At 36.8% G+C, this 25,800-nt stretch overlaps 2 protein-coding genes across 2 annotated transcripts; both read right to left on the bottom strand.

The window, feature by feature from the left end:
• Positions 1-6,829: 6,829 nt before the first annotated feature.
• LOC129062698 (olfactory receptor 1009-like) lies at positions 6,830-7,807 on the bottom strand. Its single transcript, XM_054563717.1, has one exon. The coding sequence runs from the start codon at positions 7,805-7,807 to the stop codon at positions 6,830-6,832; it is 978 nt and encodes a 325-aa protein (XP_054419692.1).
• Positions 7,808-15,889: 8,082 nt separating this feature from the next.
• On the bottom strand, positions 15,890-16,834 carry LOC129062597 (olfactory receptor 1002-like). The gene has a single exon (XM_054563599.1). The coding sequence runs from the start codon at positions 16,832-16,834 to the stop codon at positions 15,890-15,892; it is 945 nt and encodes a 314-aa protein (XP_054419574.1).
• Positions 16,835-25,800: the final 8,966 nt, after the last annotated feature.

The raw sequence follows: 25,800 nt of genomic DNA, 5'->3' as shown, positions 1-25,800 counted from the left end.
GTTATTTGCCTCATTTCTGAACGTTGCAGAGGAACTAATTGAAGCAATTTTAATAAGAAAATTCCCTGGGTTATAATTGCTGTTAATCTCTGAAAGTTAGTCCCTGGGGCCTGTCATAGGTCAGAGAGCAAAGCAGAGCTCATCCTAGGGATGGGCAATGTCTTTTTAACTGATTTAAGGCAGGAGGGCCACTTTCCAGCATATTGGGTCTTGGTGGCTATCCTGTTTTCTTGAAGTTCGATCCTTTTCCCTATGAAACAAAACAAAAATTTATTCCAATTCAGCCAAAACTGGAAAACCCAGGAGATTAAATTAATTTGTACATATTGGAACATGTAGAAAAGGATATAACCTAAGTGTCTGTTATGTTAAAGAGCATGAGTCTTGCAGAAGACCACCTCTAGTTTTGAACAAGAGGTCTTTATCTTGAGCAAATTACTTAAAATCTCTGAGTTTCAGTTCCTTAAACTATAGCAGCCCATTACATAGTAATAACTGCCATGGAGAACTAAATCAGATCATGCCCATAATGTATCTGGAACATAAGAAGAGCTCGTTCAATTTTGTCATTATTGTGTAGTCGTCACTATCATTCTCACCCAGGCTGTTACTGCACTAGTTCCTCCCAGGCCCCCTCACCTCCAGTCACTCTTCATTCCTGACCACCTACACAAAGGCACCCTTTCAGCTGGGTAGCCCTGCATGTTAATATTTACCGTTTTACCCATTTCTGAGAATACAGTTGAGTGTCATCAAATACATTAACATTATCATGCAACCGTGACCACAATCTTATTTTGTCATCGTCCCAACTGAGCCTCGGCACCCATCACACATGCGCTCTGCATTATCTCATCCCCCAGCCCCTGGCAACCATGACTCGACTTTCTGTCTCTATGAAGTTGGCTACTACTCTACATCATATAAGTAGAGTCACACAATATTTCTCCTTTTGTGTTTGGCTTACTTCACTCAATGTCTTTAAGGTTCATCTATGTTGGAGCAGGTATCAGAATTTCATTCTTTTTTATGGCTGAACAATATTCTATTGTGTGGCTGTTCCACATTTGATTATCCATTTATCTGCCAATAGACATGTAGGTTGTTTTCACCTTTTGACTTTGGTAGTAGTGTTGCTATGAATATCAGTCGGCTATTTAAAGACAAAGTAAAGATTTCCTGCTGAGATAAGAATGTAGACAGTTATGTAAATTATTTGCCAGCTTATAATCAACAAACGTTCCTTAGCATCTACTCTGTAGCAGGCGTTCTGCTGGGAGAACAGTAGTGAACAAGAAGAGATTTTTAATCAGTATGTGAAGTCTAGGTGTGCCAGGAATTATGGGGATGAAGTTGGGGCCACTGGCCACCCCAGCCCGGAGGGCTGTGACCATCGGAAGCCCCTCCACCAGTCTTCAGAACGCAGCCCACAGAGTAGGTCGGATGGCACGACCCCTGGTTCCCACAGAGACTAACCTCAACATCCACTTCCCTGCTCTCTGCTTCACTACAACACACTGGTTTGGCCTAATTCAGGCACCTGAGCTCCAACGTCAACAACCCCATTGTGGACAAGGGGTCACAGTGCTGCAGGGTACACACTTGCTCCAAGTGTCCGTGGAGGTGCAGTCAGGCAAGAGCTGGTGACCAGTGGACCTGGCAAAGTCTCCTGGCAAATGCAGCTCCACGTGGCCTCCCGAATCTGTCTTCCTATTTATCAGATATGTCCGTGCCTTTCGGTCAATTATCATTTTACCAATGGCCAGGCGGCAACATGGCTAACAAGCATCTCATGAGCTTTTAGCAAATTAGAGAGTCATCTGATTTTTGAAATACATAATATTGTAAACATTAGATGGGATCTGAACTCCATTCGCATTATAACAAGGCATCTCAATGTTATATTAGTCAGAAACAGAAAGTGAAGAATAACTTTAATATCAGTTCTTTCAATTTAATTCAGCTCTTTTCAACATACAAGTGCTATAAAAGTTAATTTTCAAAGTATTATTAAAAATTATTCATCAGGAATTGTTCATAGTAAGTTCAACTGAAAAGCTGAAGGTAATGCTTTTGTGCTTATGGAAGAAAACTCAACTTTCCCATTCAAAGATTTGGAAAGAAAATATTTATAATTTTTGTACAAGTTGAAAACACCTTCCCTATCATTTTGTATTTTATTTTTCATTATCATAATATGATATTTAAACATAATAAAATGTCTAAACAAGCCCCATTTAGATAACCCCCTTCTTTCTCAATTTCTTTGGTGTGCTGTACAATTATGATTTTTCTTTATTTTACTGACATGAAATGTTAAGTACTATGATGTTTAATCTTATGAATTAACTTGGCTTAGCCATAGTGCCCAAATACATGATCAAACATTATTCTGGATGTTTCTGTGATGGAAGAGATTAACATTTAAATCCATGAGCTTTGAGTAGATTGTCCTCCATAACATGGGTGGGCCTCGCCCAATCAGTTGAAGGTTTGCATATATAAAAGCTCATCTTCCCTGAGCAAGAGAAAATTCTGCAGCAAACTCTTTTCAGGCTTGAACTACAACATTGCCTTTCCCTCGGTCTTCAGTCTTACGGTCTTTGGGCTGGAACTGTAACATGGACTCTTCTCAGGGTCTCTAGCTGGCAAGCTCTCCCAGCAGGTTTTAGACTTCATAATCTTATAAGGCAATTCCTTATAGTAAATCTCATTTTATATGTCCACACACATTCTATTGGTTTTGTTTCTCTGAGGACCCTAACTAATAGCAAACAACTGTGTAACTGCTATTGTTATCATCCCCACTTTATCAATGTGATTACAAAAGCTCAGAGAGGTTCTGTGCGTCGTTTACTCAAGGTCACACAGCTCTTAAATAACACAGTCATAGCATGAACCCACACTTTATTTTGAGTCATGTGCTCTTACCCGGTATTCAATATGCTGCCTCTCTGGAGCTACACAGGCATGAGGTTTCTCAAATGGCAACTTGAGACTTATTAGTGGGAAATAAAAAGAATTTATTTAGCAGGTCATGACCAGCATTGTTTAAAGAAACAGCAGAATAAAGTAGAGCCATCAAACTTTTTCTATGAAGGGCCATATAGTAAATATTTCAGGGTCTGCTGGCATACTGGCTCTGTGACAACTACCCAGCTCTGCTCCTGAGCCCCCAATGCAGCCACAGACAAGTCATAAAAGTGGCTGTGATTTACATGTTTGCCCCAAGGACTGGGGTGCGGGGTGCTGTAAGCACCTAATGAGCAGAGGCTAGGATGTGATGAAACACTCGGCAACACAGAGAACACAAAGGACACAAAGGACAGTGCCCCCAACACGGTGTCATCTGTCCAAACTGCCCCCGGGGCTGCCTTTGAGGAATTCCGACATAAAGATGGCTGTCTTCCAACAGAGCTTTACTTATGGACACTGACATTTGAATTCCAAGTGATATTCCCAGATCATGCAATATTGTTCTACTTTTTTTTCAACCACTTAAAAATGTAAAAACCATTCTTAGTTTGCAAACTGCACACATGGGTGCCAAGCTGGATTTCACCCACACGCTGCCCTTTTCCAATCCCTGAAATTTAGTAAGCAACATGTATTAAAAGTTGTATGAATGATGGAATCTTTGAAGAGTGGCCACTGCTGTGAAGCAGAAGACTTGGGGCAATGGGAATAGGAACCGGTGGGTGGAGCACAGGCAGCCAGAGGCAACTAGGAAGGCGAGAGGGCAACACCATGAATTGTTTCTCTGCCCTGGGGATGCTGTGAACTACATGGGGAAGAGACACTCACAAACTCTGCATTTCTTGCCTCAGAAAGGATGGGAACTTGAGCCCGTCATAACCTGGCATTGTTCTCTATTAGCTAACGAAACCAGGGGATACTCGCGTTATGTACATGCACAATGACAAACACATCCCCGAAAACAAGGTGCCACCACCACCCAAACATCCATTTTGGATTATTTCCTTAGGACAATCCCCCAAGAGAAAGAGCCAGTAGTCATGCATCTGTCATTAAAAGATACTGACACCAGATTCCAACCCAGCCAACTGTTTTCTGCTCTCTTTCCCTCTTCTTCCTACCTAGCAGCTGTAGAGTGGGAAGGAGGGGCAGCAATAACAGAGATGCACGTCTGCCCCTGTCATCACTGCAGGCTCCAGGGGCGGAGATGGGGAGGGAGAACGTTTTAATTTGGAAAAGTGTGTGTAGTTTAACATTGCAGTAGCACTTGACTTGTTTTAATTACATGAATGTACCCCAATGTATTTAACTAATAGCATAACAGTCTCGAAATGGCTTCTTCTGTATTTCTTTAGTTACAGGACTTCCTCTCAGCAAGACTTCAGGTGGTTCTCAGCAATGGTTGCTCTGCACTTCAGTTGCATTTTTGGTGTGGCCACGGGAGGAGAAGACACACGTTCACCTCTCCGCCATCTTGGTCTAGTCTGGACAGGACTGGACTTTTTCATACTTGGAAATGGAAACCATTTGTTTCTTATTTCCAAGTGAAAGGAAAAACTGTTAGATCTCTCTGTGATGTTAGAAGTGGTCAGGTGGTTTGAGGTGACCCATCAGCATTTTTAAGGGGCAATGACAAAAAATAACAAAAGTGGTTCCTACTTACACCCTGTGAACTTCAGCTCCTTCAAGAACCTGGTTACAAGTTCTCAGTAAATTAGGCATTGCCATCACTGGTTTATAGGTGGGATTAAAAGACAGCTGTAAAGTCACTAAGTGCCAGTGATGGAACTAAGACCGATTCAGAAGGCTGTCACCTGCACCATGCCTCCCTCACTCCCCTCTCTTTATTGCAACTAAGATCCTGCAGAGGAACATATATTGGAGAATCTGGCACACGTAGGATAACACCCTTGTTCCAACGTGTTATAGTTTTCAATGAATAGTTTTTATTAGGAAGCAGCAAAATACAATTATAGTATGTAGAGTGACTCCAGCTGCCATCATTTAATTTAATCTCTGTGGTAGTCCTATGGTATGGTGGATACTATCATTATTTCCATTTATTTCATTTTTGGTTTCACTAATACACAAAATGGGTAATGAATGGAAGTATGTCTTAGATCTGCTATCCTGTCCACTCTGTGGATGCAGAATGGTGTCCATTTTTTTTTATTGCTGTTTGCAGCACCAGACTCAGCACCTGGCACACAAAAGGTGTTCGATAATTATTTGTTGAATATATGAGTATATGAGGTTTCCAACTCTAACTTTTGCTTCTTTTTATTATATCATTTCCCTTTTCTACCATTTCCAAAAAATATTCTGAGAGAAGTTTTATCCCATCTAGGAAACCCACTCTAAAATAGAGTTCCTGAATTTGAAATGAATCTCTCATAAGTACATTTGATGGCAAGTCATATTTTGGGCTTTAATATGCATGAGATAATAAAAGAATTTTTCCCCCAAGGTTCAATGACTAGCCAGTCATCTGGTTAGGATAAACTGGTTTCTAAGGCTCCTAAAGTCATAAAGCATGCTATGATTGTGTGAATACTCAGTTACCAACTGTCTATTTTCAGAGATTGTGCATTATACAAAAATCAATAGAAAATAGCTCAAAAATGCTTTGTAGAAAAGTGCTCAATAGTTTAGAAAATTTGTTTCTCTGTCTAGCCAGTAGACAGACTGTGAATTTCAGAGAAAGTTTCTTAACCAAGTTTGCTAAATTCATTCTGGGAAAACAGGTAGACAAAGAGTTCCTTAATATTCTGAGGACATTTCTGTAACAATTTAGCCATGATATTATAATGTTACCTTGGGAAGCTGATCCATCTCCTCAGTGAAACTCTCTCCTTTTCATGTCTTCATTCCAACATTAAGAGATGAGGATAGGTCAAGAAAGATAATGTGGAATTAGGTAGCATCCTGGGCCTCCAAGAGGTGCTCAGACTGAGGCTGCCCAGCGCTCACCATGCCCAGGAGTCATAACCATGAAGCTAGGTTACATGTGTGTATTCCCTTGAGATGCTGCAAATCTACTAGCCTTACTAGGAACAAGTTGACCTGGATGAAGAGCCTACATATAACCACACGTTAATCTGTACTTACTGGGTAATGAGCTTCATTATTAACAGGGTTTAAAAGACACTATCATGTATACAACCAAGAGAAATTTAGGTACTTCTCTAAGCATCTACCAAAAAAAAAAAAAATGAATCTTAAAAAAATAAAAGCTTTACCTGTTCTGCCACAAGCTCTTTCAGGTGTGAAATGCATTAAAATGAGCGCAAGTCTCTTTATCACTATAAACAGACACTGTGGACCACTCCTCTGTCAGAGTTGAACACAGATCCGTCTTCATTCCCCGAGATGTGTGTAGTTCTTTGTGTTAAGGTCACCCTAAAAATCAATGTTTACAGACAGGGATTTCTTTCCATTGATGAGCTTAAACATGAGATCCCATATCACTTTTATTTTACAGATTCCTATTGATGGGAGCTAGATTGAGTGCCAAAGATGAAGTACTGCTTTTTAAAATTCCAAAACAAAGGATCAGCAGGAAGAAAATATTAGCATATTAGCAGAATGATAGAAAATTAATAACTGAAATTAAATAAAGCTTTTTTGAAAATAATTGAACTGTAAGGAGTCCAAGAGAAACAAAACTAAGGGGACTGTGGATTTGAATGACAATACTGGTATTTTGCAGAGAAAAATCACATACAGGGCTTAATAAGTCTACACTAATTGACTAAATGAACAAACAACTAGATAGATGAATGGATAAAAGGATGTCAACAAGCCCCCAAACCCTTGCAAGTGTCCTTAGGAATCACACAATCAGTCTTTCCATTCAGATTTCTCCTCCAGTTTCTTTTCCAGATAAGAATTTAGGCCAAGAAGCCTTCCTCTTAGTGACAGTCCTGTGGATGGCGTCTTTGACCTCCTTGTTCCGCAAGCTATAGATAAGTGGGTTCAACATGGGGGTGACTGCTGTGTAAAACAGGGACACCACTTTGTTGAGATCCAGGGAGAAACTGGCACTCGGTCGTACGTAAATAAAGAACAGGGTACCATACAGGATGGAGACAGCTGTCAGGTGAGAGGAGCAGGTAGAAAAGGCTTTGCGCCTCCCACCGGCAGAGCGGACCTTCAGGATGGCAATGAGGATGTAAATGTAGGAGACCACGATGGTCAGGCCACTGAAGATGCCCACAGCTCCAGACGTAATGAAAGCCATCAACTTATTGAGCCCCGTGTCAGCACATACAAGGGAAAGAAGGGGGGACATATCACAGAAGAAATGATTGATGACATTGGGGCCACAAAAAGGGAGGCGAAATGTGCTTGTTGTATGAGTCATGGTGTTCATGATCCCGATGACATAGGGACCAGCCACCAGCTGGATACAGAGTCTCTGGGACATGGCAACTGAGTACATTAAGGGGTTGCAGATGGCTACGTAGCGGTCATAGGCCATGGACGCCAAGAGAAAACACTCTACTGTCACAAAGAACCCAAAGAACCACTGCTGCAAAGCGCAGCCCAAGAAAGAGATGGCTTTCCTCTGCACAAAGAAGTCAGTGAGCATCTTGGGGCTCACGACTGAGGAGAAGCACATGTCCACAAAGGACAAGTGGCTGAGGAAAAAGTACATAGGCGTGTGAAGGCGGGAACTGATCCGTATCAGAATAATCATCCCCAAGTTCCCTGTTAGGTTGATAATGTAAAAACTCAGAAAGAGCAGGAAGAGAAAGACCTGCAAGTGGGGGTTGTAATTCAAACCTGTGAAAATGAACTCGGTGACCCCTGTGTAGCTGCCATTGGCCATTGACTGGCTGTGGTTTCCACTAGAAGAGCAGAGTCGTCACAGCAGACTTGGTGATCATATCTTGAAAATTGGAACACAGCAAAAATATACTAGAAACTGCATTAACAAGGAATGATGTGAGTTAGTTACCAGCGGTGGCTGCAAGTACAAAGAGAAGTGCAGACCAGTGCAAAAGCTGAGACCTGCAGCTGTAATATTTAAGACTCTGTAGAATCCATCAATACATAGGTGGAAAAGTGGAAGCCTCGAAAAGAGGAGCAGCTTGCTCAGGGTCCTCCCAGTTGACTCACTGAGCACAAGTGGTTCCAGAGTAGACATCTGCTAACTCCCACGTTAGTGAACTTCACCTGAGTTCACCAGGTGGCCACGCACCTGGTGAAATGATGCAGGAGAGTAGAAGTAAGGCAAGCTGGAGAGGAAATGAGCAGTCACTCACACTCCAGACCACTTTCTTTGCACTTTGGGATTATAAGCTAAGGCTGAATGCACGTTATCCAACTGCTCTGGCAACCACCTCCTCTCACCCCAGGAATGTGACTTTTCTTCTTCTGTGAAGCAAGAATGATAAAGTAATAACAACCTTGTAAATTGTTGTGAAGATTAAATGACATAGCACATCAAAAGCATTTAACAGAGTCTTATTGAGCACCTAAATAAGTGCACAATAATTATTATTTTTGCCTTACCTACTCTTTTGAATAAGCCTGCAAGCTAAATATCATCTCATTTTATGTAAGAGAGAAACTGAAGCTCAATCCAAATTCAAAACGCTAGTGACTGCAGAGGTGGGCTTTGAAACGCATGTCAAATGGTCTGTGCTTTTTCCTTTCTTTCACTGTGAAATATTGATGTCTTCACAATTCCTTTCATTTCAAAAAGAAAATATTCATTCCAACATGAGTGAAGGATATTGTATTACTGGTTTCCTGTTTCTGGAGTGGAATTTATAGCCAGTGGCCATTATTGGAAGCCCATAAGATAACAGAAGGTACTGAGTCTAAGTACCAGTGCAGGGAAACAGTGCAGAGAAGAAAACAGTATGGGAGAGAAACTTGGAAAAGAGACTAAATTCTCCCATCTCTGTGTCTTCTGTAGATTCTTATGTCATCCACTACAAGGGACACCTTGGTTAAGTCAGCTGATCTCTCTGAGCCTTACTTAAATGCTTCATTATTTCACTGTAGCTAAAATTACTGTCTTTGATCTCTGAGAATTCTCACACAATTAGAATAAGAGGATGAATGTACAAATGCTCAGTAAGCTACTTATACATTACTTTTTTAAAAAAAACTATGAACCTAAGAATATCAGGGTCCAACATAAGACTTACATGCTAGACACTTTCCCTTATGTATTCTAATTTGAAATTTATTATTTGACTTTAGCAAAATCTCCAGTGGAGCCAAAAATACAACTTACATTATACCCTTAGCTTTGGAGGAGTAAAATGACAGATGAAGTAGGAAGTCAAACTGCCTACCCATCACACTGACCTCTTGTTTAAACTTCGTAAAAAGCCTAGTAACTCCCCACTGGATCAGTCACACACTGTATCTCAGTCCTCACCTTGACAAGTGTCTGAAACTTCTCAACTCTTTTCTACCAATCTTAGCTTCTGCACCTGCCCCAGCCTTCTACCCTTCCATACAAATTTTAGTTTCTCAGTTTCTATTTTTTTATTTGCTGCTTAGAAATTCACACAGAGTGGGGGACACAATTGGCTCCCATGGGCAGAGCACTTGGATAATACCAAGACTGTCCATGTTAGTCTTCCTTTAGAAAGGAAATCACCCAGCTTGTTTAGACAGAGATGGAGTTAAAGTCAGAGCTATTTCCCCCCTCACCCTGCTGCTGAAATATCTCTGTCCAATTTTATACTTAGTTTGATCCAGCTGCAGAATTTAAATTTATCTCTACATAAACAACCTCTTCTGAGATCTTGCTCAACAACCAACAAAGATGAGGATCATGCTGATTCTGGCTATGAACCAAATATAAAATTAATTTTAAGTTTACTTAAAATAATTTACACTCTCCTGAGATTCTTACAAATCAAGTAGAATGAAGAACAGATGATTCAGAAGATCTCACCTTATACTCTAACAGGCTCTCTCCTTCTTCTTTCAAGATAACAAGAACTAAAGTGAAAATGAGCCAGCTTTCTCAGGTTTAATCTCTTCCTTTAACATAGCTACCTTCACATGCAGAACAGGGCAGAATTTTCAATAGTCATTTAACTGTATCCTTTATCTTCTTCCAAAAAGAAAATGTGGATAACTCCACTGTCAATACATTCAGTTTTTATCAGTTAGGTAAAAGTTCTCTGAAAAGTTACATCATTTCTTTCTTTGTTGTTGTTATTGAAAATGCTCTGTCCCCAGAAGCATACCATATCTTGGGCATAAGGCCACTGAGGGAAAGTGCAATTAAAGTTTGGCTTCGTATCCTAAGCAAATTCAATGAGATCTGTTTTCTGATCATTTCAAATTTGTTTCTAACTGTATATAGACTCTCTATCATCTCTATTTTGGAGCTAAGAAAAGGAACCCTATGAATTTCTCTGTAAATTGAAGTAACACAGAGAGGGTGGTACCCCTCTCTCTTCTGCATCACTGTCTTGGGAGCAAGGGCTAAGATTGCATAAAATAGACTTTTCTAAGATATAACACTTACCACCTGTTGCCAAAGAAATAAGTTTCCCAGGACTTTGTCCAAAATGTATGAAGAGTTTAACTGCTGTAAGCTAGGATTAGAAAAGAAAAACTTTTTTTTCCTTCTTTTTTTAAAAAATTGTATTCTGATAATGTATTAACTGGTCCTTAAAATTTAGCAGATTACATCTGAATTGTTAACATGTAGCAAGAGAAAATACATTTCTTATTGCCAAGAAATAAAAACAAATAAAACAAAATGCTTTAGCATTAGGTTTTACCTCCAAGACAAAGAGCATCAGACAAAACAGAGTCAAACCTGACCCTGGAAACCTGAATTTCAGTTCTAGCTTAGGTAAGAGAAAAGCCACAAGTCCTTCAGCATATAACACAATTCCCTACTCTAGAAAGTTTTGTTTTGTTTTGTTTAATTTGGTACCACATACAATATTCTTTTTTATTAAAATAATTGGGGTAGCATTAGTTAATAAGATCAAATAGGTTTCAAGCATACAGTTCTATGGTAGGTGATCTATATATTGCATTGTGTGTCCACCACCCAAAGTCAAATCTTCACCTGTCACCCTATGTTTGATCTTGTTTACGCTTTACTACTCCCCCTCCATCTGGTAACCACAAGATTGTTGTTTGTCCATGAGTTTTTGTGTGTTTGTTTTTCTTGTTTGTCCATTTAGTGCTTTCAGTTTTATATCCCACATATGGGTGAAATCATATAGTTCTTCACTTTTTCTGTCTGACTTGTTTCACTTAGCATGATATTCTCTAGGTCCATCCATGTTGTCACAAATGGCAATATGTCACCTTTTCTTATGGCTGAGTAGTATTTCATTGTATATATGCACTATATCTTCTTTATCCAATCATCTATTAAAGGAAACATTGGTTGTTTCCATATCTTGGACACTGAGAACCCAGCAATGAACCCACATGTATGTATATGGGCAAGTGATTTTTGACAAAGGAGCCAAAAACATGCAATGGGGAAAAGAAGCCCTCTTCAATAAATGGTGCTGGGAAAATTGAAAAGCCACATGCAAAAGAATGAAGCTAGACTGCTGTTTTTCATGAATCAAAGACTTACATAGAAGATCTTAAACAATAAATTACATTAAAAAATGTAGGTACTAAATTTATGAACCTTGATCTTAGAGAGGATTTTATTAAATTTGACCCCAAAGTCAAGGGAAGTAAAGGCAAAAATAAATGAATGAATGAATGAACGAATAAATAGAACAATATCAAACTGAAAATCTTCTGCACAGCAAAAGAAACCACCAGCAATACCTAAGGCAAACAACAGAATTGAAGAAGATATTTGCAAACAAGCAGTTAATATTCAAACTATGTAAAGAACCCATACAACTCAACACAAAACAAACAAACAGTCCAATTGAAAAATTGGCCGAGGACCTGAACAGACACACAAACAGCCAACAGATATATGAAGAGATGCTCAATTTCATTAGCTATTAGGGGAATGTTCATCAAAACTGCAATGAGATACTGCTTCACACCTTTCAGAATGGCTATTGTCAACAAGGCAAGTATAAATAACCAGGAACTAGAGGTTTGGAGAAACCTCTCAGTCACTGCTGGTATGAAAGTAAATTGATACAACCACTATTAAAAAGAGTATGGAGGCTCCTTAAAAAAACGACAACAACCCTCTATTGGGTTTCTACCTGAAAAATTTGAAAACATGTATTCACAAAGATATATGCTTTATCCTTTAGAACAATTTTTTTCTTTGAGAGGTTAAGTTTTAGTAACTTTCCATTGACTCTGTATATGAAAGAACTTTCTATTAATATAGAAGGGACATATATTATAGTAGTTTCAGGTGTACAACATAACAATTTGATATTTTTATATATTGCAAAATGATCACCACAATAAGTCTAGTAAACATCCATCCTATGTATAACTACAATTTTTTTTCTTATTATGAGGACTTTTAAGATCTATTCAGCTGCCTTAAAGTATGTAATACAGTATTATTAATTATAGTCATTTATTTCTCCTCTGAAAATCCTTTGGTGTTGTCCTTTTATTTATTTATTCTTTATTATTAATTCTGTTAAAAAGACTGAGAATTGTCTGATTTTTCCCTTCTTAGGAGGTAGCAGGTTTTGATTGCCTTCATACTTAAAAAATAATTTTATTAACACTCTTCTAGGGTTTGTGAGCTTCCTTTCACCTTTTTTTGTCTAAAACATAGTGAATGTTTTAAACCTAAATATTTGACTCTTTGTTACTCAGAAAAAAATTTATAGCTTTGATCGTGCCTTCCATTTTGATTGCTCTGACTCATCCCAGACATACACATAATATCTATTGTTGAATCTCTGCTTTATGTTTTTGACATCATTGTTTCTTCTCATTTTTTAATAATATTTTCTCCTGTGTTCGCATCTTGCAAGAGCTTTTCAAATTGGTACTTTCAAACATAAAATTGCTCTTTTAAGTGTCAATTCTTTATTTAAATAAACATCCCATGTGGCTTTTAATTCTGAAGTTACACCGTAGTTTCCTTGAAGTTCCTTAATACTTAAAATCCCTTTCATCTCACCCTCTTTAATATAATCTCTTCTATCACTTATTGGTTTAATTAAAAGATAGTATTTGAATTCTTATTTAGCTTAGCATACAATTATTTTTAATTTCTATATGTAAATCTGTTTTGCATTTTTCTTTAGGACATATATTTTTAAGATTTCTTTTTAAATTACTTCCTGAAATTAGTAAGAAAGAAAAAGACAAATACTGTATGATTTCACTTATATGTGGATTCTAAAAATATATATCGAAACTTAGAGATGCAGAGAACAAATTGGTGATTGACAGGAGGACTTAGATCAAATGGGTGAAAGTGGTCAAAAGGTAAAAACTTCCAGTTATAAGATAAATAACCCCTGGGAATGTTATATACAGCATGGTGGTTATAGTTAATACTGTATTGCATATTTGCAAGTTGCTAAGACGGTAGATCTTAAAAAGCCTCTTCACAAGAAAAAAATTGTAACTGTGTGGTGATGAATGCTAACCAAACTTAATGTGGTAATCATTTGCAGCTAATGTTGCAAAGCCTCTTTATTTACTATTGTTATGACAATGGAAGGAGTTTTAAGAATGCTGGATGTAGTTAAAGTCTCTGAACTCTGTGTTTCTAGAACATGTGTAATAATAATTCTGTTGCATATCATGGGAAAATCATTCCTCCCCCACAAATAGATTGGTTTTACAATATAAAAGGTAAAGATGTTAGAGTATATCAGAAACTTTATATTTTTATGTGTTGTGGACTTTATTTAATTGAATTCATTGGGGTGACAGTGGTTAACAAAATCAACTCACTAAAACATCATCTGCACACTGCACCATGCACTCATCAGCCAAAGCCAAGTCTCTTTCAATCACCATTGATCTCCCCTTTGCTCACTTCCACCTCCTCCCGACCCTCTTTCCCTCTGGCTCTCACCATACTGTTCTCTCTGTCTATGTGATATATGTATATATATTATTGAATCCCTTCACCTTTTTTCACCCAGCCCCTCCCCTCTGACTGATATCAGTCTATTTTAAGTATCTATGCTTCTGTTTCTATGTTGTTTTTTAGATTATTTTGTTCATTAGATTCCACATATAAGTGAAATCATATGGTATTTATCTTTCTCTGACTGGCTTTTACATAATATAATACTACCCAGGTCCATCCACATTGTTGCAAAGTGTAGGATTTCATTTTCTTTTTTACAGCAAAGTAGAATTCTGTAGTGCAAATGAATGTAGCACAGCTTTTTTTTTATCCGCTCATCTACTGATGGGCATTTGGAGATATATATATAAGTGCATGGTCCAAACACAAATTTGTACATGATTTCATAGCCCCCCAAAATTATAATTAGGCTTTTGAGATCATTTTGAAGCCAACTATCTTAACATTTTCAATTATAAAAGGAAATATTAGTAGACAATTTCATTGTGATTGAGAAGCTAATACTGTCATCTAGTGGCAAAGTTTAACATTTTAAAGAAAGAACAATTTCAGTGTTTTTTCACTAAGAATCCTGCCTAGCCTTCATTTCAACACATTCTAGATTTGCTGAGACCATGTTAACAGATGGTGACTAAAAACTAAAATGAGGGGAAAAATGTTTCATGAAGAATGTGAAATGTATATGTTATAGGTCATAGGTACTGGAAGCACATGCTATAAAACATTTTCTGTTCTAAAATAGTACTAAATATTTAAAACTACATTTTTAAGAATTTAAGATACAAGGTCATTTTGAAGAATCTTTATTAACACAAAGTTAGGGAAGGAACATCAGCCTTAAAATTTAATGAATAGCATCTTGATCTATCATTACCTAACACAGACGCAAAAACTGGCAGAAAGCATGGTGAAAAATAAGCAAAGCAGAACAAAAAAATTTAGAATAGAGATTATTTACATCCATCAAAGTCAGCAAACTAAAATTAAATGTCCTTGACAGAGACCTTCAAAGATAAGACAGTGTGCAGATCTCAACAAGTTTTATGATTGTACAAAAATATAGCCTATCTCCTTATTTCTCAGATGTGTTGTTATGTTTCAGGGAAAAAAGCACAGAAGTGTGGTTGAAAGAATATTGTACCTGGAGAAAATAAAACTGTGAGGCCAAATTAGGAGGCCTTGGACAACCCACTGATTCTTCCAAGGCTTATCATCTATTACAAAAAATTAACACCTTACCTATGACATAAAAATTAATAAATAATAGTAATAACTAAAACTTTATTTAAAAAACTATAATACATTCTGCACTTTACATACACAAATCATGTAAACTGAAGTGGCAAAATCCCTATGAGTTATTTCTATGAGTAGAAAGCAGAGGGGATATAAAAGGTCTATGTAAAATATCTACTCCAAACACAAGAGGTGATATTAGAGAGCACAATACAGTATTAAATATAGTCATCATGCTGTACATTACATCCCCAGAATTTATCATGTGCTTGGAAGTTTTTGCCTTTTGACTATAACACACTTTTTTAAGTTTATAAGTCAAGATCAAGTTTAGAAAATTGATGGAACTCAACACCCGGTAAAACAAAACTGAAGTAATGTTAAATCACTGGTTATGATTATAGCATGTAGGGTTTAACAAAGAATCTCCTTTCCCAGTCACAAGCTTGAGAATATTTTTAAAGTTTTGGAGTTCAATAATCTACCCATCTCAGTTTAAAACTCTCCAACTCATTCTTGCTGGATAAGAAATGAAAACATCAAAATGAAAACTAAAGACATTGTGTGACTTGTCAATGACACAGAGTGATTCTCAACACAAAAGGACTCCCCACAACCCAGTCCATGTTCTTGCATCTTGCACATAGATTAACTGTCGATCTATAGTACAACTCTAGTTCACCTGCTCATCAGGAACTTCTTCCTTTCAAACATCCTTCTGAATGAATCCTTGACATCCTTGTTTCTCAGGCTGTAGATAAGTGGGTTTAACATGGGAATCACAGCTGTATAAAACACAGACACCACTTTATTGATGTCCAGGGAGGAAGTAGAATTTGGACGTATGTAGGTAAAGAAGAGTGTCCCATAAAAGATGGAGACAACTGTCAGGTGAGAAGAGCAGGTAGAGAAAGCTCTGCGCCTCCCATCAGCAGAGCGGATCTTCAGGACAGCGATGAGGACATACATGTAGGAGACCACAATGATCACACCACTGAGTACTCCTGTAAATCCACCAATAATGAAAAGCAAAAGCTTATTGACCTGGGTGTCTGCACATGCCAGAGAGAGAAGCGGAATAAGGTCACAGAAGAAGTGATTGATGATTTTTGGACCACAGTAAGGGAGTCTAAAAGTGAACACCGTATGGGTCACAGCGGCTATAAGACCCATCATATATGGGCCTACCACCAGCTGCACACAGACCCGCTGGGACATAATGAGTATATAAAATAAGGGCTTACAAATAGCCACATACCGGTCATATGCCATGGAAGCCAGGAGGAAAGATCCAGTCACTAAAAATAGACAAATAGTCCATAACTGGGCAGCACAGCCAAAGAAAGAGATGACTTTTTTCTCCATGAAGATGTCAGTCAGCATCTTGGGACCAGCGACAGAAGAGGAGCACACGTCCACAAAGGACAAGTGACTGAGAAAAAAATACATGGGGGTGTGGAGTCGGGAATCTATCCAAATTAGGGTGATCAACCCCAAGTTTTCCAGAAAAGTGACAAGATAAACCAAGAGAAATATCACAAAGAGAATAACCTGGTACTGGAAGCAATTTGTTAAGCCCATGAATAAAAACTCATTCATAAGGGTTTGATTTGCATAATCCATTTCTGTTTTAATCTGTAATGAGAAAGAGAAAGATTTTTCTTTGCAATAAATTTGTAACTGAGGGTTTATCAGTTTTAAAGCTAACGTTAACTTCTATTGTTCTACATTTTATAGGATAGACTGATAGACAACACTCAAGTTCTACCCTAATGATTGTCCTATGTCCTATCTGTGTGACACTAAGTCATTGTCTCGCTGAGCTCTTCAGTTTCCTCCTTGATCAGACAGGATTTTGGAGGAGAATTATAAAATTTAGACCTAGAAGTAATCTTTGGAAATTATCTAAGGTAAATACTCTAAGTATATGAGGTTACATTTCTAAAAATCTCTGCCTTTGAACCAAGAATATCTTAAAAACATTTCATAGAAAAAGTCATTATGTGAAGTTGATTAATTCAGGCTAATACTTATTCTCACTCTAGGTAAAGGGTATTAGGAACATAATTTCCTCATCAATTCCTTTAGATTCCAAAAAAAAAAAATCATCAGTTTTGTTGTGGAAAAGATAATTCTTGAAGTCTAAAAATGGAACACAAGAGAAGTTGGTTTTGAAAAAGAATAAAAGTTCTCAACAGTATCTCCCTTGTGATGCCATCTCCAAGATGCCTATGTTCCTCACATCCCTTGTGCACATTATACCCATTAATCTCATCAGACTACATCAAATTATTTAGTCCATCAAGGAAGAGACCTGTTCTTCAATACTGAGTGAGAATTGTAACTAATTGTTATCAGGGGCTGGGAAAGAAAAACAATATTTTAAGGAGGAAAAGGACATACCTGGGCATTTATCTCAAAGAAATGAAAATTTACACCCACATAATAACTTGTACAATTTAGTTTATACAAGCTTTATTTATAATGGCTTCTCAGAACAACCAAAATGTCCTACAATTTGAATGGTTAAACAAACAGTGTTATATTTATATCACAAAATATTACTCAGTAACAAAGAGGAAGAAATACAATATACACAAAAACCTGAATGGGTCTCAGTGACATTAGACTGAGTTAAAGAAGTCTAGTCTCAAAAGTTTATATTGTGAATGATTCCATTTATACATAATGTACTCAAAATGGCAAAATTACAAAGATGGAAACAGGTTAGTTTTTGCTTGGGATTAGGAATGATGGGAAAGAAGGTAGTGGTATGACTATAAGGGATAGCACAAGGAAGATCTTTATGGAGATGGACTAATTTTGTATCCTGGATGTGGTAGTGATTATACAAATCTACACACATAATAAAATGATACATAGATATGCACACATCATACTGATGTCAATTTTTGATTTTTCACAGTGTACGCTTGTTGAGAAGATGTAACCATTGGGGAAAACTGGGTGAAGAAGACAAGGAACCCCTCTGTACTTTTTTTTTAAGTTTCCCGGGAATCTGTATGTAGTCAAAATAAAAATTTTTCTTCTGAAAAATAAGTGAGAAGTGAGAAAAGAGGAAATGATAATAGTACAAAAAAAAAGAAAATTAAGGAAGGGATGTGTACATTTTGGACCTTGAAATAATGGTAACATTTCTAACAGCATAATCACACAAAAATATTAGCAGGGTGTGCAGTGGCAGAAGTATTGATACAAGTCTAACAACATTCTGTTCTGTTAGAAAAGATTGAAAGGATTTTGGTGAAGAAAAAACTAATGAAATAAAAATTTGCTGACCTCCTGTGGTCTCAGAGGCAATGGAGCTTAGAAAGAAACAGCCTCAATGGGGTAAAATTCCAGATTAGTCAGAAAAACTGTACCTTAATAGTGAAATGTTCCAAGAATTTAATATTTTTTAACATAGAGACTCATTTAAGGTCTTTTATATTTGTATTCACAATGACTCAAGGAAGAAGAAAATAAAGCACTTTGAGTGTCACAATAAATTTAGGTTGTAAAAAAAATTATAAGGATAAAACTAGAGCATACCCATCTATGATCTGAACCAACTCAAAACTATTGTGTAAAAACAATAGTTTATGAATCAAAGTGCATATAACCTTAGTTTTCCCAGCCTTACTCAATATAGAGTCTAATATAGAAAAATCGTGATTCTAGGTATGCATGTGACTATGGGCATGAGCAACAGAGAATTCAAATCAGTTGATTGAAAGGTTTGTTTTCTACATATAATACCCAATCTAAGCAAAGAAATTAAGACCCAGAAAAGTCAATGCCTCTCAATTCTAACATTCAATGATCCCATAAATCTTGCAACACCTTTTAGTATCTCTACTAAAGGCAAAATTCATCCAAAACGTACATTCAAGTCAAGTCATTTAAATCAAATGAAACAGACTAAATATTCTATTTATACTAACTTTTCCTTCGTGGTAGGCTTAGAGATGTTTTCTTGGGCTTCTAAACTTATTTTTTATATCTACCCTTCTGAAGACAATTTAGGAAATTACTTAACTCACTTGTCTAAAGAATCATGTTCTAGACTTTGCCTGCATAGGTCAAAGTGAATGACAAAATTAACCTTTTCTGATATGAAAATGAATTACCCTACTAATGTAGACTTGTTATCCTTCTCAGCTTCTTCAGGTGCCTAGGAAGATAAACAATATAATGATACAATGTTGAAACCTGGGCCTTCCAACAGCACTTTTAGAAAGGGTTCATTGACTCAATTGTGCACAACACTCAACAGGGTTTTTTTAAAGGGCTATATGGGAATTGGGGCTAAGTCCCTCAAGGAACCAGAAGCTCGGGAGATTAGTCCTAAGGAGAAGATATTAAAGTATTTGATGAGAAAATAATTTGGAGACTCTGAGTAAAGGGTAATTGCACAAAACAAAATTATATCTTCCTTTGGGACCACCTCTCCCCACACTTCGAAATTCCAAGGTTGAGCCTTCAGCTGCTGCATAATAAGCACTGTGTAGATTTGAGAATCTGAGAGACTACAACCCAAAGGTGAGTCTGGGTACACAGCAGCACTGAAGACCCTCTGATTGGCCCACTAGTTACTAGGCAGGTGGGATCATTATAACAAGAAGGTTTGGTTATTCTGGAACATTACAAACCTCAAAAGGAAGCTAATATAGAGATAAATAAAAATAAGGTGGACCAGGATGTCTGCACAGTGATGGAGAGCTCTAAATTTAGACAACAACTTTGAGAGACAAAAATAGTCCATGTTGGCTATATGAAATTTTCAAATATAAAAGTGAAAAAAATAGGTTTGGGCTTAAATTTCGTAAGTATTTTAACATTAGACAAAGGAGTTTGAATTTCTTTCTGTAAGCAAAAATGACTCTTTAAAGGTATTTTAGAAAACAGATGACATCTATGCCCATAAATCTCGCCACAGGAAATTAATCTTGCCATTGGAAATGTTTATTTTTCAAGGTTCTTTGAGGTTCTCCAACCTCTTGAGACCTCACACAGTTTACTTTCTAACAATTGGGATGGAGACATCTGGGTGAATGCCTCTGAAGATATTGACTGCTCAGAATCATCTGTGTTTGCAGACATGGCCTGCCTTTCCCCATTAAGAACTAATATTCTTCCAAGTTATAAGAAAATGTAGAGGTCTCTCTAACTTGAGAGCTGACCCACCTTCCCTGGCTTCTAGACCTGTAACGGGCTAAGTCATAACAAACCCAAATAAGGAGCACTATCAGAGTTGCTTACATCTCTCTGCTTTTGAACCTTCCAGTGAATCACCTGTGTAAACAATGATAATATTTGCCTTATGATATATAATTATATTAAATATGAAACTGATTTGCCATTATGGCACAACTGTAGTTGTCAAAATGGTCACATCATTTATCTTTCTAATAAATTCTTTATGGAAGATTCCTGTGGATTGTATTTGCTTTAGTCAACTGGGTGAATATTACTAAATGATGTTTCTTATACAAATCTAAGTTTTCAGAAGCATGACCCATTGAAGATATTTTTATTTGTTTATGAATGGGCTCATATAATTATAGGGAAAATAATGAAACAGAATTCACAAATAATTAGTTTAGAAAAAGTATATGTCAAAAAACCACCAGCAGTGGCATACTGGTCACACTGCATCACCAGATTCTGATTAAAATGGAAAGATTGAATGAACATTTTGTTAACTCAAAAAGACCTAAAGTCCTGTTACTTAGGTTTAAGAATCATGCAAACTTTCTCTTTAGTCTGAAGCATGCACAAGAACATTTGATCTAAGATATTTTATTTGGAGAGTTTAAAACACTAATTTTGGCCATGTAATAATAACTATATAATTTTATGAATTTGGCTTATCCAAAATTTAGCAGACTTACCTCTTTGACAAAATCTCTTATTTACCTCTTTTAATTAGTTAGAAATTATACTAAAATTTATGGATTTCTGGCCTCAGACAAGAAAAATTAAATATCTAGAACATGGTATTCTTGAAGCATTATGAATCCTTATTTTATTCTGATGAAGATGGATGACCTATGTCTTGATTAACCTGGAGTCTGCTAAAACATATTAAATAATTCCTTGCCTTTTTCTGACTTTCATATGGTGCACTATGAGGTGCATATTTTTCTTGAAAGTTTGAGTCAATTGGCATCTGACCCCTGAAGAACCCTGAACCTCAAGAGTCTACATCCATAGAGAAGAAATTAAAGTAAAATAAACATTTTGGAGTTTGAGTCAATATTACTTCATAATGAAATTTTTTCTCAAAGGAAGGCTTCTGACCAAAAAAATGTTCACATCTTGGGGCTATCTTTGAAAAATGGGGCAAAGTTCCTTTGAACAAGAAGCACTTGATGATAAGAGACAGAAACTCACAATTTAAATACCTTACCTAAAAGTTGTTACAGTTTATTTTGGGAGACTGAACATAAGCATGAAAAAATTTATCACCTTCTAAAATTTTAAAGAACTACACATATACTTCAGAATACCTTGCTTTAGATTTATTTAAAATGACTAGGGAAAGTCCTCAATTGGGTTAAGGACTCCCAAAGTCCACTTGCAGGTTCACTTCCATAAAATAATATGCGCTTAGTGGTCAGAGTCCCATAAAAACACTTCTGGTTATCAGTAAAATATACTGTATTCTTAACTTTTAAATCACTCATGTTAAGTTTTGCCCCAGAACAAGGCATTATGAACTAAATTCTATATAAGTTTTAATCTATACACAATTAGAAATCAAAACACCTGGAAAATTTTTCAACACCCAAATTCCAAGTTTTATAGCACAGATCTTATGAGATCTTAAGCAGAGCTTATTTTGGTCTGGAACAAGTGGTTTAAAGTCATAGATTGTTCAATAAAGGGGAAAGGCACAATTTGTGTTACTTGTTTGAAGTTTCAAACATCCTCTGTCATTGGTGTTGTGAACTAAACCATGTTTCCCCAGAATTCATATGTGGAAGCCCTAGTCCCCAATTTGGCTGTATTTGGAGATAGAGTTTTTCATGAGGTAATTAAGATTGAACGAGGTCATAAGAATGGGACTCCAGAACTGTAAAAGAATCCATTATTGTTGTTTGTGCCTCTCAGTATTTTTTTTTTATGGCAGCACTAGCAGAATAATGCAATTGGGTTAACACTTTCCCAAAGAATAGGGAATTAAAAGAAGAATGGCACTAATGTTATCAAAGAGAAAATAAATGAGCATTATAGACAGGGCCAACAAGATTATAAAAGGCAGCACAAGAAAATGTAATCCTTATTTATGTGAAAGGGAGATTTTTATACATTTCCCTGACCGTGTTATCTTCACGTGCATACACACATGCTTCCTTATCTTTGGTCACACGCAAGTCATTCTACGCAATTCTATTTAAAGCCAGCCTATCCAATTCTGCATCTGATACCCTGACCTCATGCTCACTTAAGAACTTCTGTCTTTCATTTTTCCACACTCTTGAGATGTTATCAGTTTAATGAAAAAAAAAATACTCCATGGTGCTTACATTTTAGGGAGGAACGATAAAAAACAATACATTTTAAAATCATTTTAAGGACAGTTAAAGGTGATAAATGTTATGGATAACAGAAAAGGTAGGCCCAAGTAAAGGAAAGATGAATTTCTTGGTGAGATAGTGATAGCAAAAATATCTAAGGAAAATCCTCGTATGCTTCCAGCAGGAGGAGGAAAAAGGAATATTTTTAAATACACCACAGCACCTTATACTTAACTATGCTCACCCCCAGGAGAAACTAGTTAACCAGAGCCTAACCTTGAGGGTATTATCAGAGCCTAATTGACCTTAGAGAGGGGAAATGGCCAACATCAGTCCCCTCTAGCTTTCCACATAGGAGAAGAGAAATACCTAATTTCAGCCCACTCTAGCCATCCTGTCCCAACTTACAGAGGAGAAAAAAATTGAGAAACACTTGTGAAGTTCCCAGTGTAGAGGCAGAGCTTCACTAAATGAGTGAGACCCAATCAAGGGTCTGTAGTATACCTCCCCCGACCCTTGCCACCACATCACTAAAAGCTGATTTACAGCAGTTCCATTTACCCAGTACCTCGTGTCTATCTACCAAGAAAAAAAAAATACAAAGCATACAGAAAAGCAAAAATGCAATTTGAAGAGACAGAGCAAGTGTCAGAACCAGATGTGATAGGGATGTAGGACTTAACAGGCCAGGAATTTTAATAAACTATAATGAAAATGCTAGAGATCAAAAACACTAACAAAAATGGAAAATGCTTTTGATGGGCTTATTAGCAGACTAGACACGGCTAAGAAAAAAAAATCATTATGCTTGAGGATATATGAATAGAAACTTCAAAAACTGAGAAGCAAAGAGAACAAAGAGTAGGAAAAAAACAGCATATCTGAATATCTAAGTGTAAATGGCAAAAGCAGACCTTGGTACTTGAGTTCTGGCTAAGAAAGAATTCAGAGCCAAGACTCAAACACTCAAGAGAAAGTTTATTCAGCAAGCAAAGCAAAAGTACACTTGAAAGAAAGTTACAAGTGGGTGAATTAACCAGCTGTCCCAGGGTGTGGGTGACGGCTTCTTTAAACCCCTTGGAGGATGTTAAAGGCTTTCTTCATCCAGCTGAACTATTGGAGTCTGTCCTATTGCCTCCTGTCCTTATATGGAAGACAGATGGGGCTTTTCTCCAGTCCCCTTGTGCTTCTCTAAGAGTGGGGAAGTCTGCTGCCTGACTAGGTACATGCCAGGTGAGAAAAGTTCAGGGGTAGGATCTGATCCTCATGATCAAAGACAATCTAGGGTCGGAAAGGGTGCCCTAGGGGCGAGGTCTATATTAACAATATTTATTTCCAATACTTGTTCTCCCAGTTGTGTTTGTTGCTAGGCATCTGTTGCTAGGTGTCTAGGACTTTCTGCCATAGCAACATTCAGTACCTGGCCTATTGCCCTGCTCTGATCATGCCTCTCTGACTGCCTACCACATAGGACTGTGGGACAGCTATAAATGGTATTAACATGTGCACAATGGACATATAAGAAGGAAGGGGAAAGAAAGGAAAAAAAGAAATATTTGAAACAATAATTACTGAGAATGCCCCAAATTAATCTTAGATACGAAACCACAGATCTGGAAATGTCAGAGAATACAAGCACAACACATGCCAACAAAAACTATACCTAGGTATAATTTTTTCAAACTATAGAAAAATCAAAGGTAAAGAAAAAAATTCTAAAAGAAGCCAGAGACCAAAACAACACTCCCAAAAAGATAAGAATTACATATGAGTTCTCCTGAGAAACCCTGTCTCATGAAAATTGATGACCTTCTCCCAGGAACTAAAGTTACCAATCAGATCTCAGTGTGTGGAAGGCTTAACTGACAGAGAATGTCTCTACTGGTATTGGAACTTACTCTTTCTTTATAAAATCAGAAGAGCCACTTAAAGACTTAAAAGATAAACAAAAAAAATGTACTTCCCATTGAATTTCTGTCACTGCCTAACACAAAGAATCCTCTGAGAACATTTCTCACTATTAAAAACAAAACAAAAAATCTATCTTAATGCACATTGCATTACACCTACAAAGTCTGAAGGAAAAAAAGGAACATATATAAAGGAGACAGGGACAAAGCCAAAAGGGGGTAGGATCAAGTGTGGCAGAGAAGATTGGGCAGGGAGGGGGGAAGTGGTGGGGAGAAAATGGAGACAACTGTACTTGAACAACAATAAAAAAATAAAAATAAAAAAGAAAGTAGCCAGAAATTCACAGAAAAATTAATGTTTAAAGATGTTCAATGTTACTTTTAATTGCAAAAATAATGGGATCCAACTAATACATTCCATTGCAGAATAGTTAATAAATTATGGAGCATTTGAGCATTATAAACGCTTTATAAGGTAATTAATGTTCTTAGGAATTACAGTATAATTCCGATGGACAAAAAGAAACTAAAATTAATTGGACAAAAGAGAAAAATAACTAGACAGGCTCTAACTTAGATTGAAAAATTAGTGTGATTCTCTGAGTAGAAACACTTAAGCAGTATATAAAAAACAAGTAGAGTTATCCAAGTAAATATGATAGGAAGAGAATTCTCCTAAACAAAAGTGTGTTAGGTTATCAGAACTGCAATAACTAAAGCTAGAGGAAGACAGTTGGCTTGAATATATTTGCATATATTGGAGGAGAGCAATTAAGGAAATTTATAATTATCACTTGCTTCCTCTTGTTCTCTCCCTAACCCCCTTCCAATAGATTTTGCATCATAAATGTTCAAGAAATAATTTAAAAGACAGAAAATACTTCAGGTCTTGTACTAGGAAATGATGATCTTCATCGGTGACTTGTGATCTGAGACATGCTATGTAATGGAGATACAGAACAAAGTTATTTTTAAGGCAAAATCTGACTGGGAAGAAAGCTTGATCTTTCTACATAAAAGTAGAAAAAACTTCATTTTTCCTTGTCACACCTAAGCCAAAATTTTAACAATTCTTAGTAAAATGATGCTGTAAAATTTTACAAGACTGATAATTAACACTGTTAATTGCATATAATCTTTGACCTACCTATCTTAC

Source organism: Pteronotus mesoamericanus, unplaced genomic scaffold (assembly GCF_021234165.1).
Source record: "Pteronotus mesoamericanus isolate MK-2021 breed Mesoamerican mustached bat unplaced genomic scaffold, CSHL_Meso_final scaffold_83, whole genome shotgun sequence".
NCBI classification, from domain to species: domain Eukaryota; kingdom Metazoa; phylum Chordata; class Mammalia; order Chiroptera; family Mormoopidae; genus Pteronotus; species Pteronotus mesoamericanus.
The sequence above is the reverse complement of the archived record's forward strand: the minus strand, read 5'-3'. Positions and strand labels throughout refer to the sequence as shown.

What these genes read in the sequence shown, in the direction of transcription:
- LOC129062698 (XM_054563717.1), bottom strand. Translation starts at nt 7,807, where the DNA reads ATGGCCAATGGCAGCTACACAGGGGTCACCGAGTTCATTTTCACAGGT.
- LOC129062597 (XM_054563599.1), bottom strand. Translation starts at nt 16,834, where the DNA reads ATGGATTATGCAAATCAAACCCTTATGAATGAGTTTTTATTCATGGGC.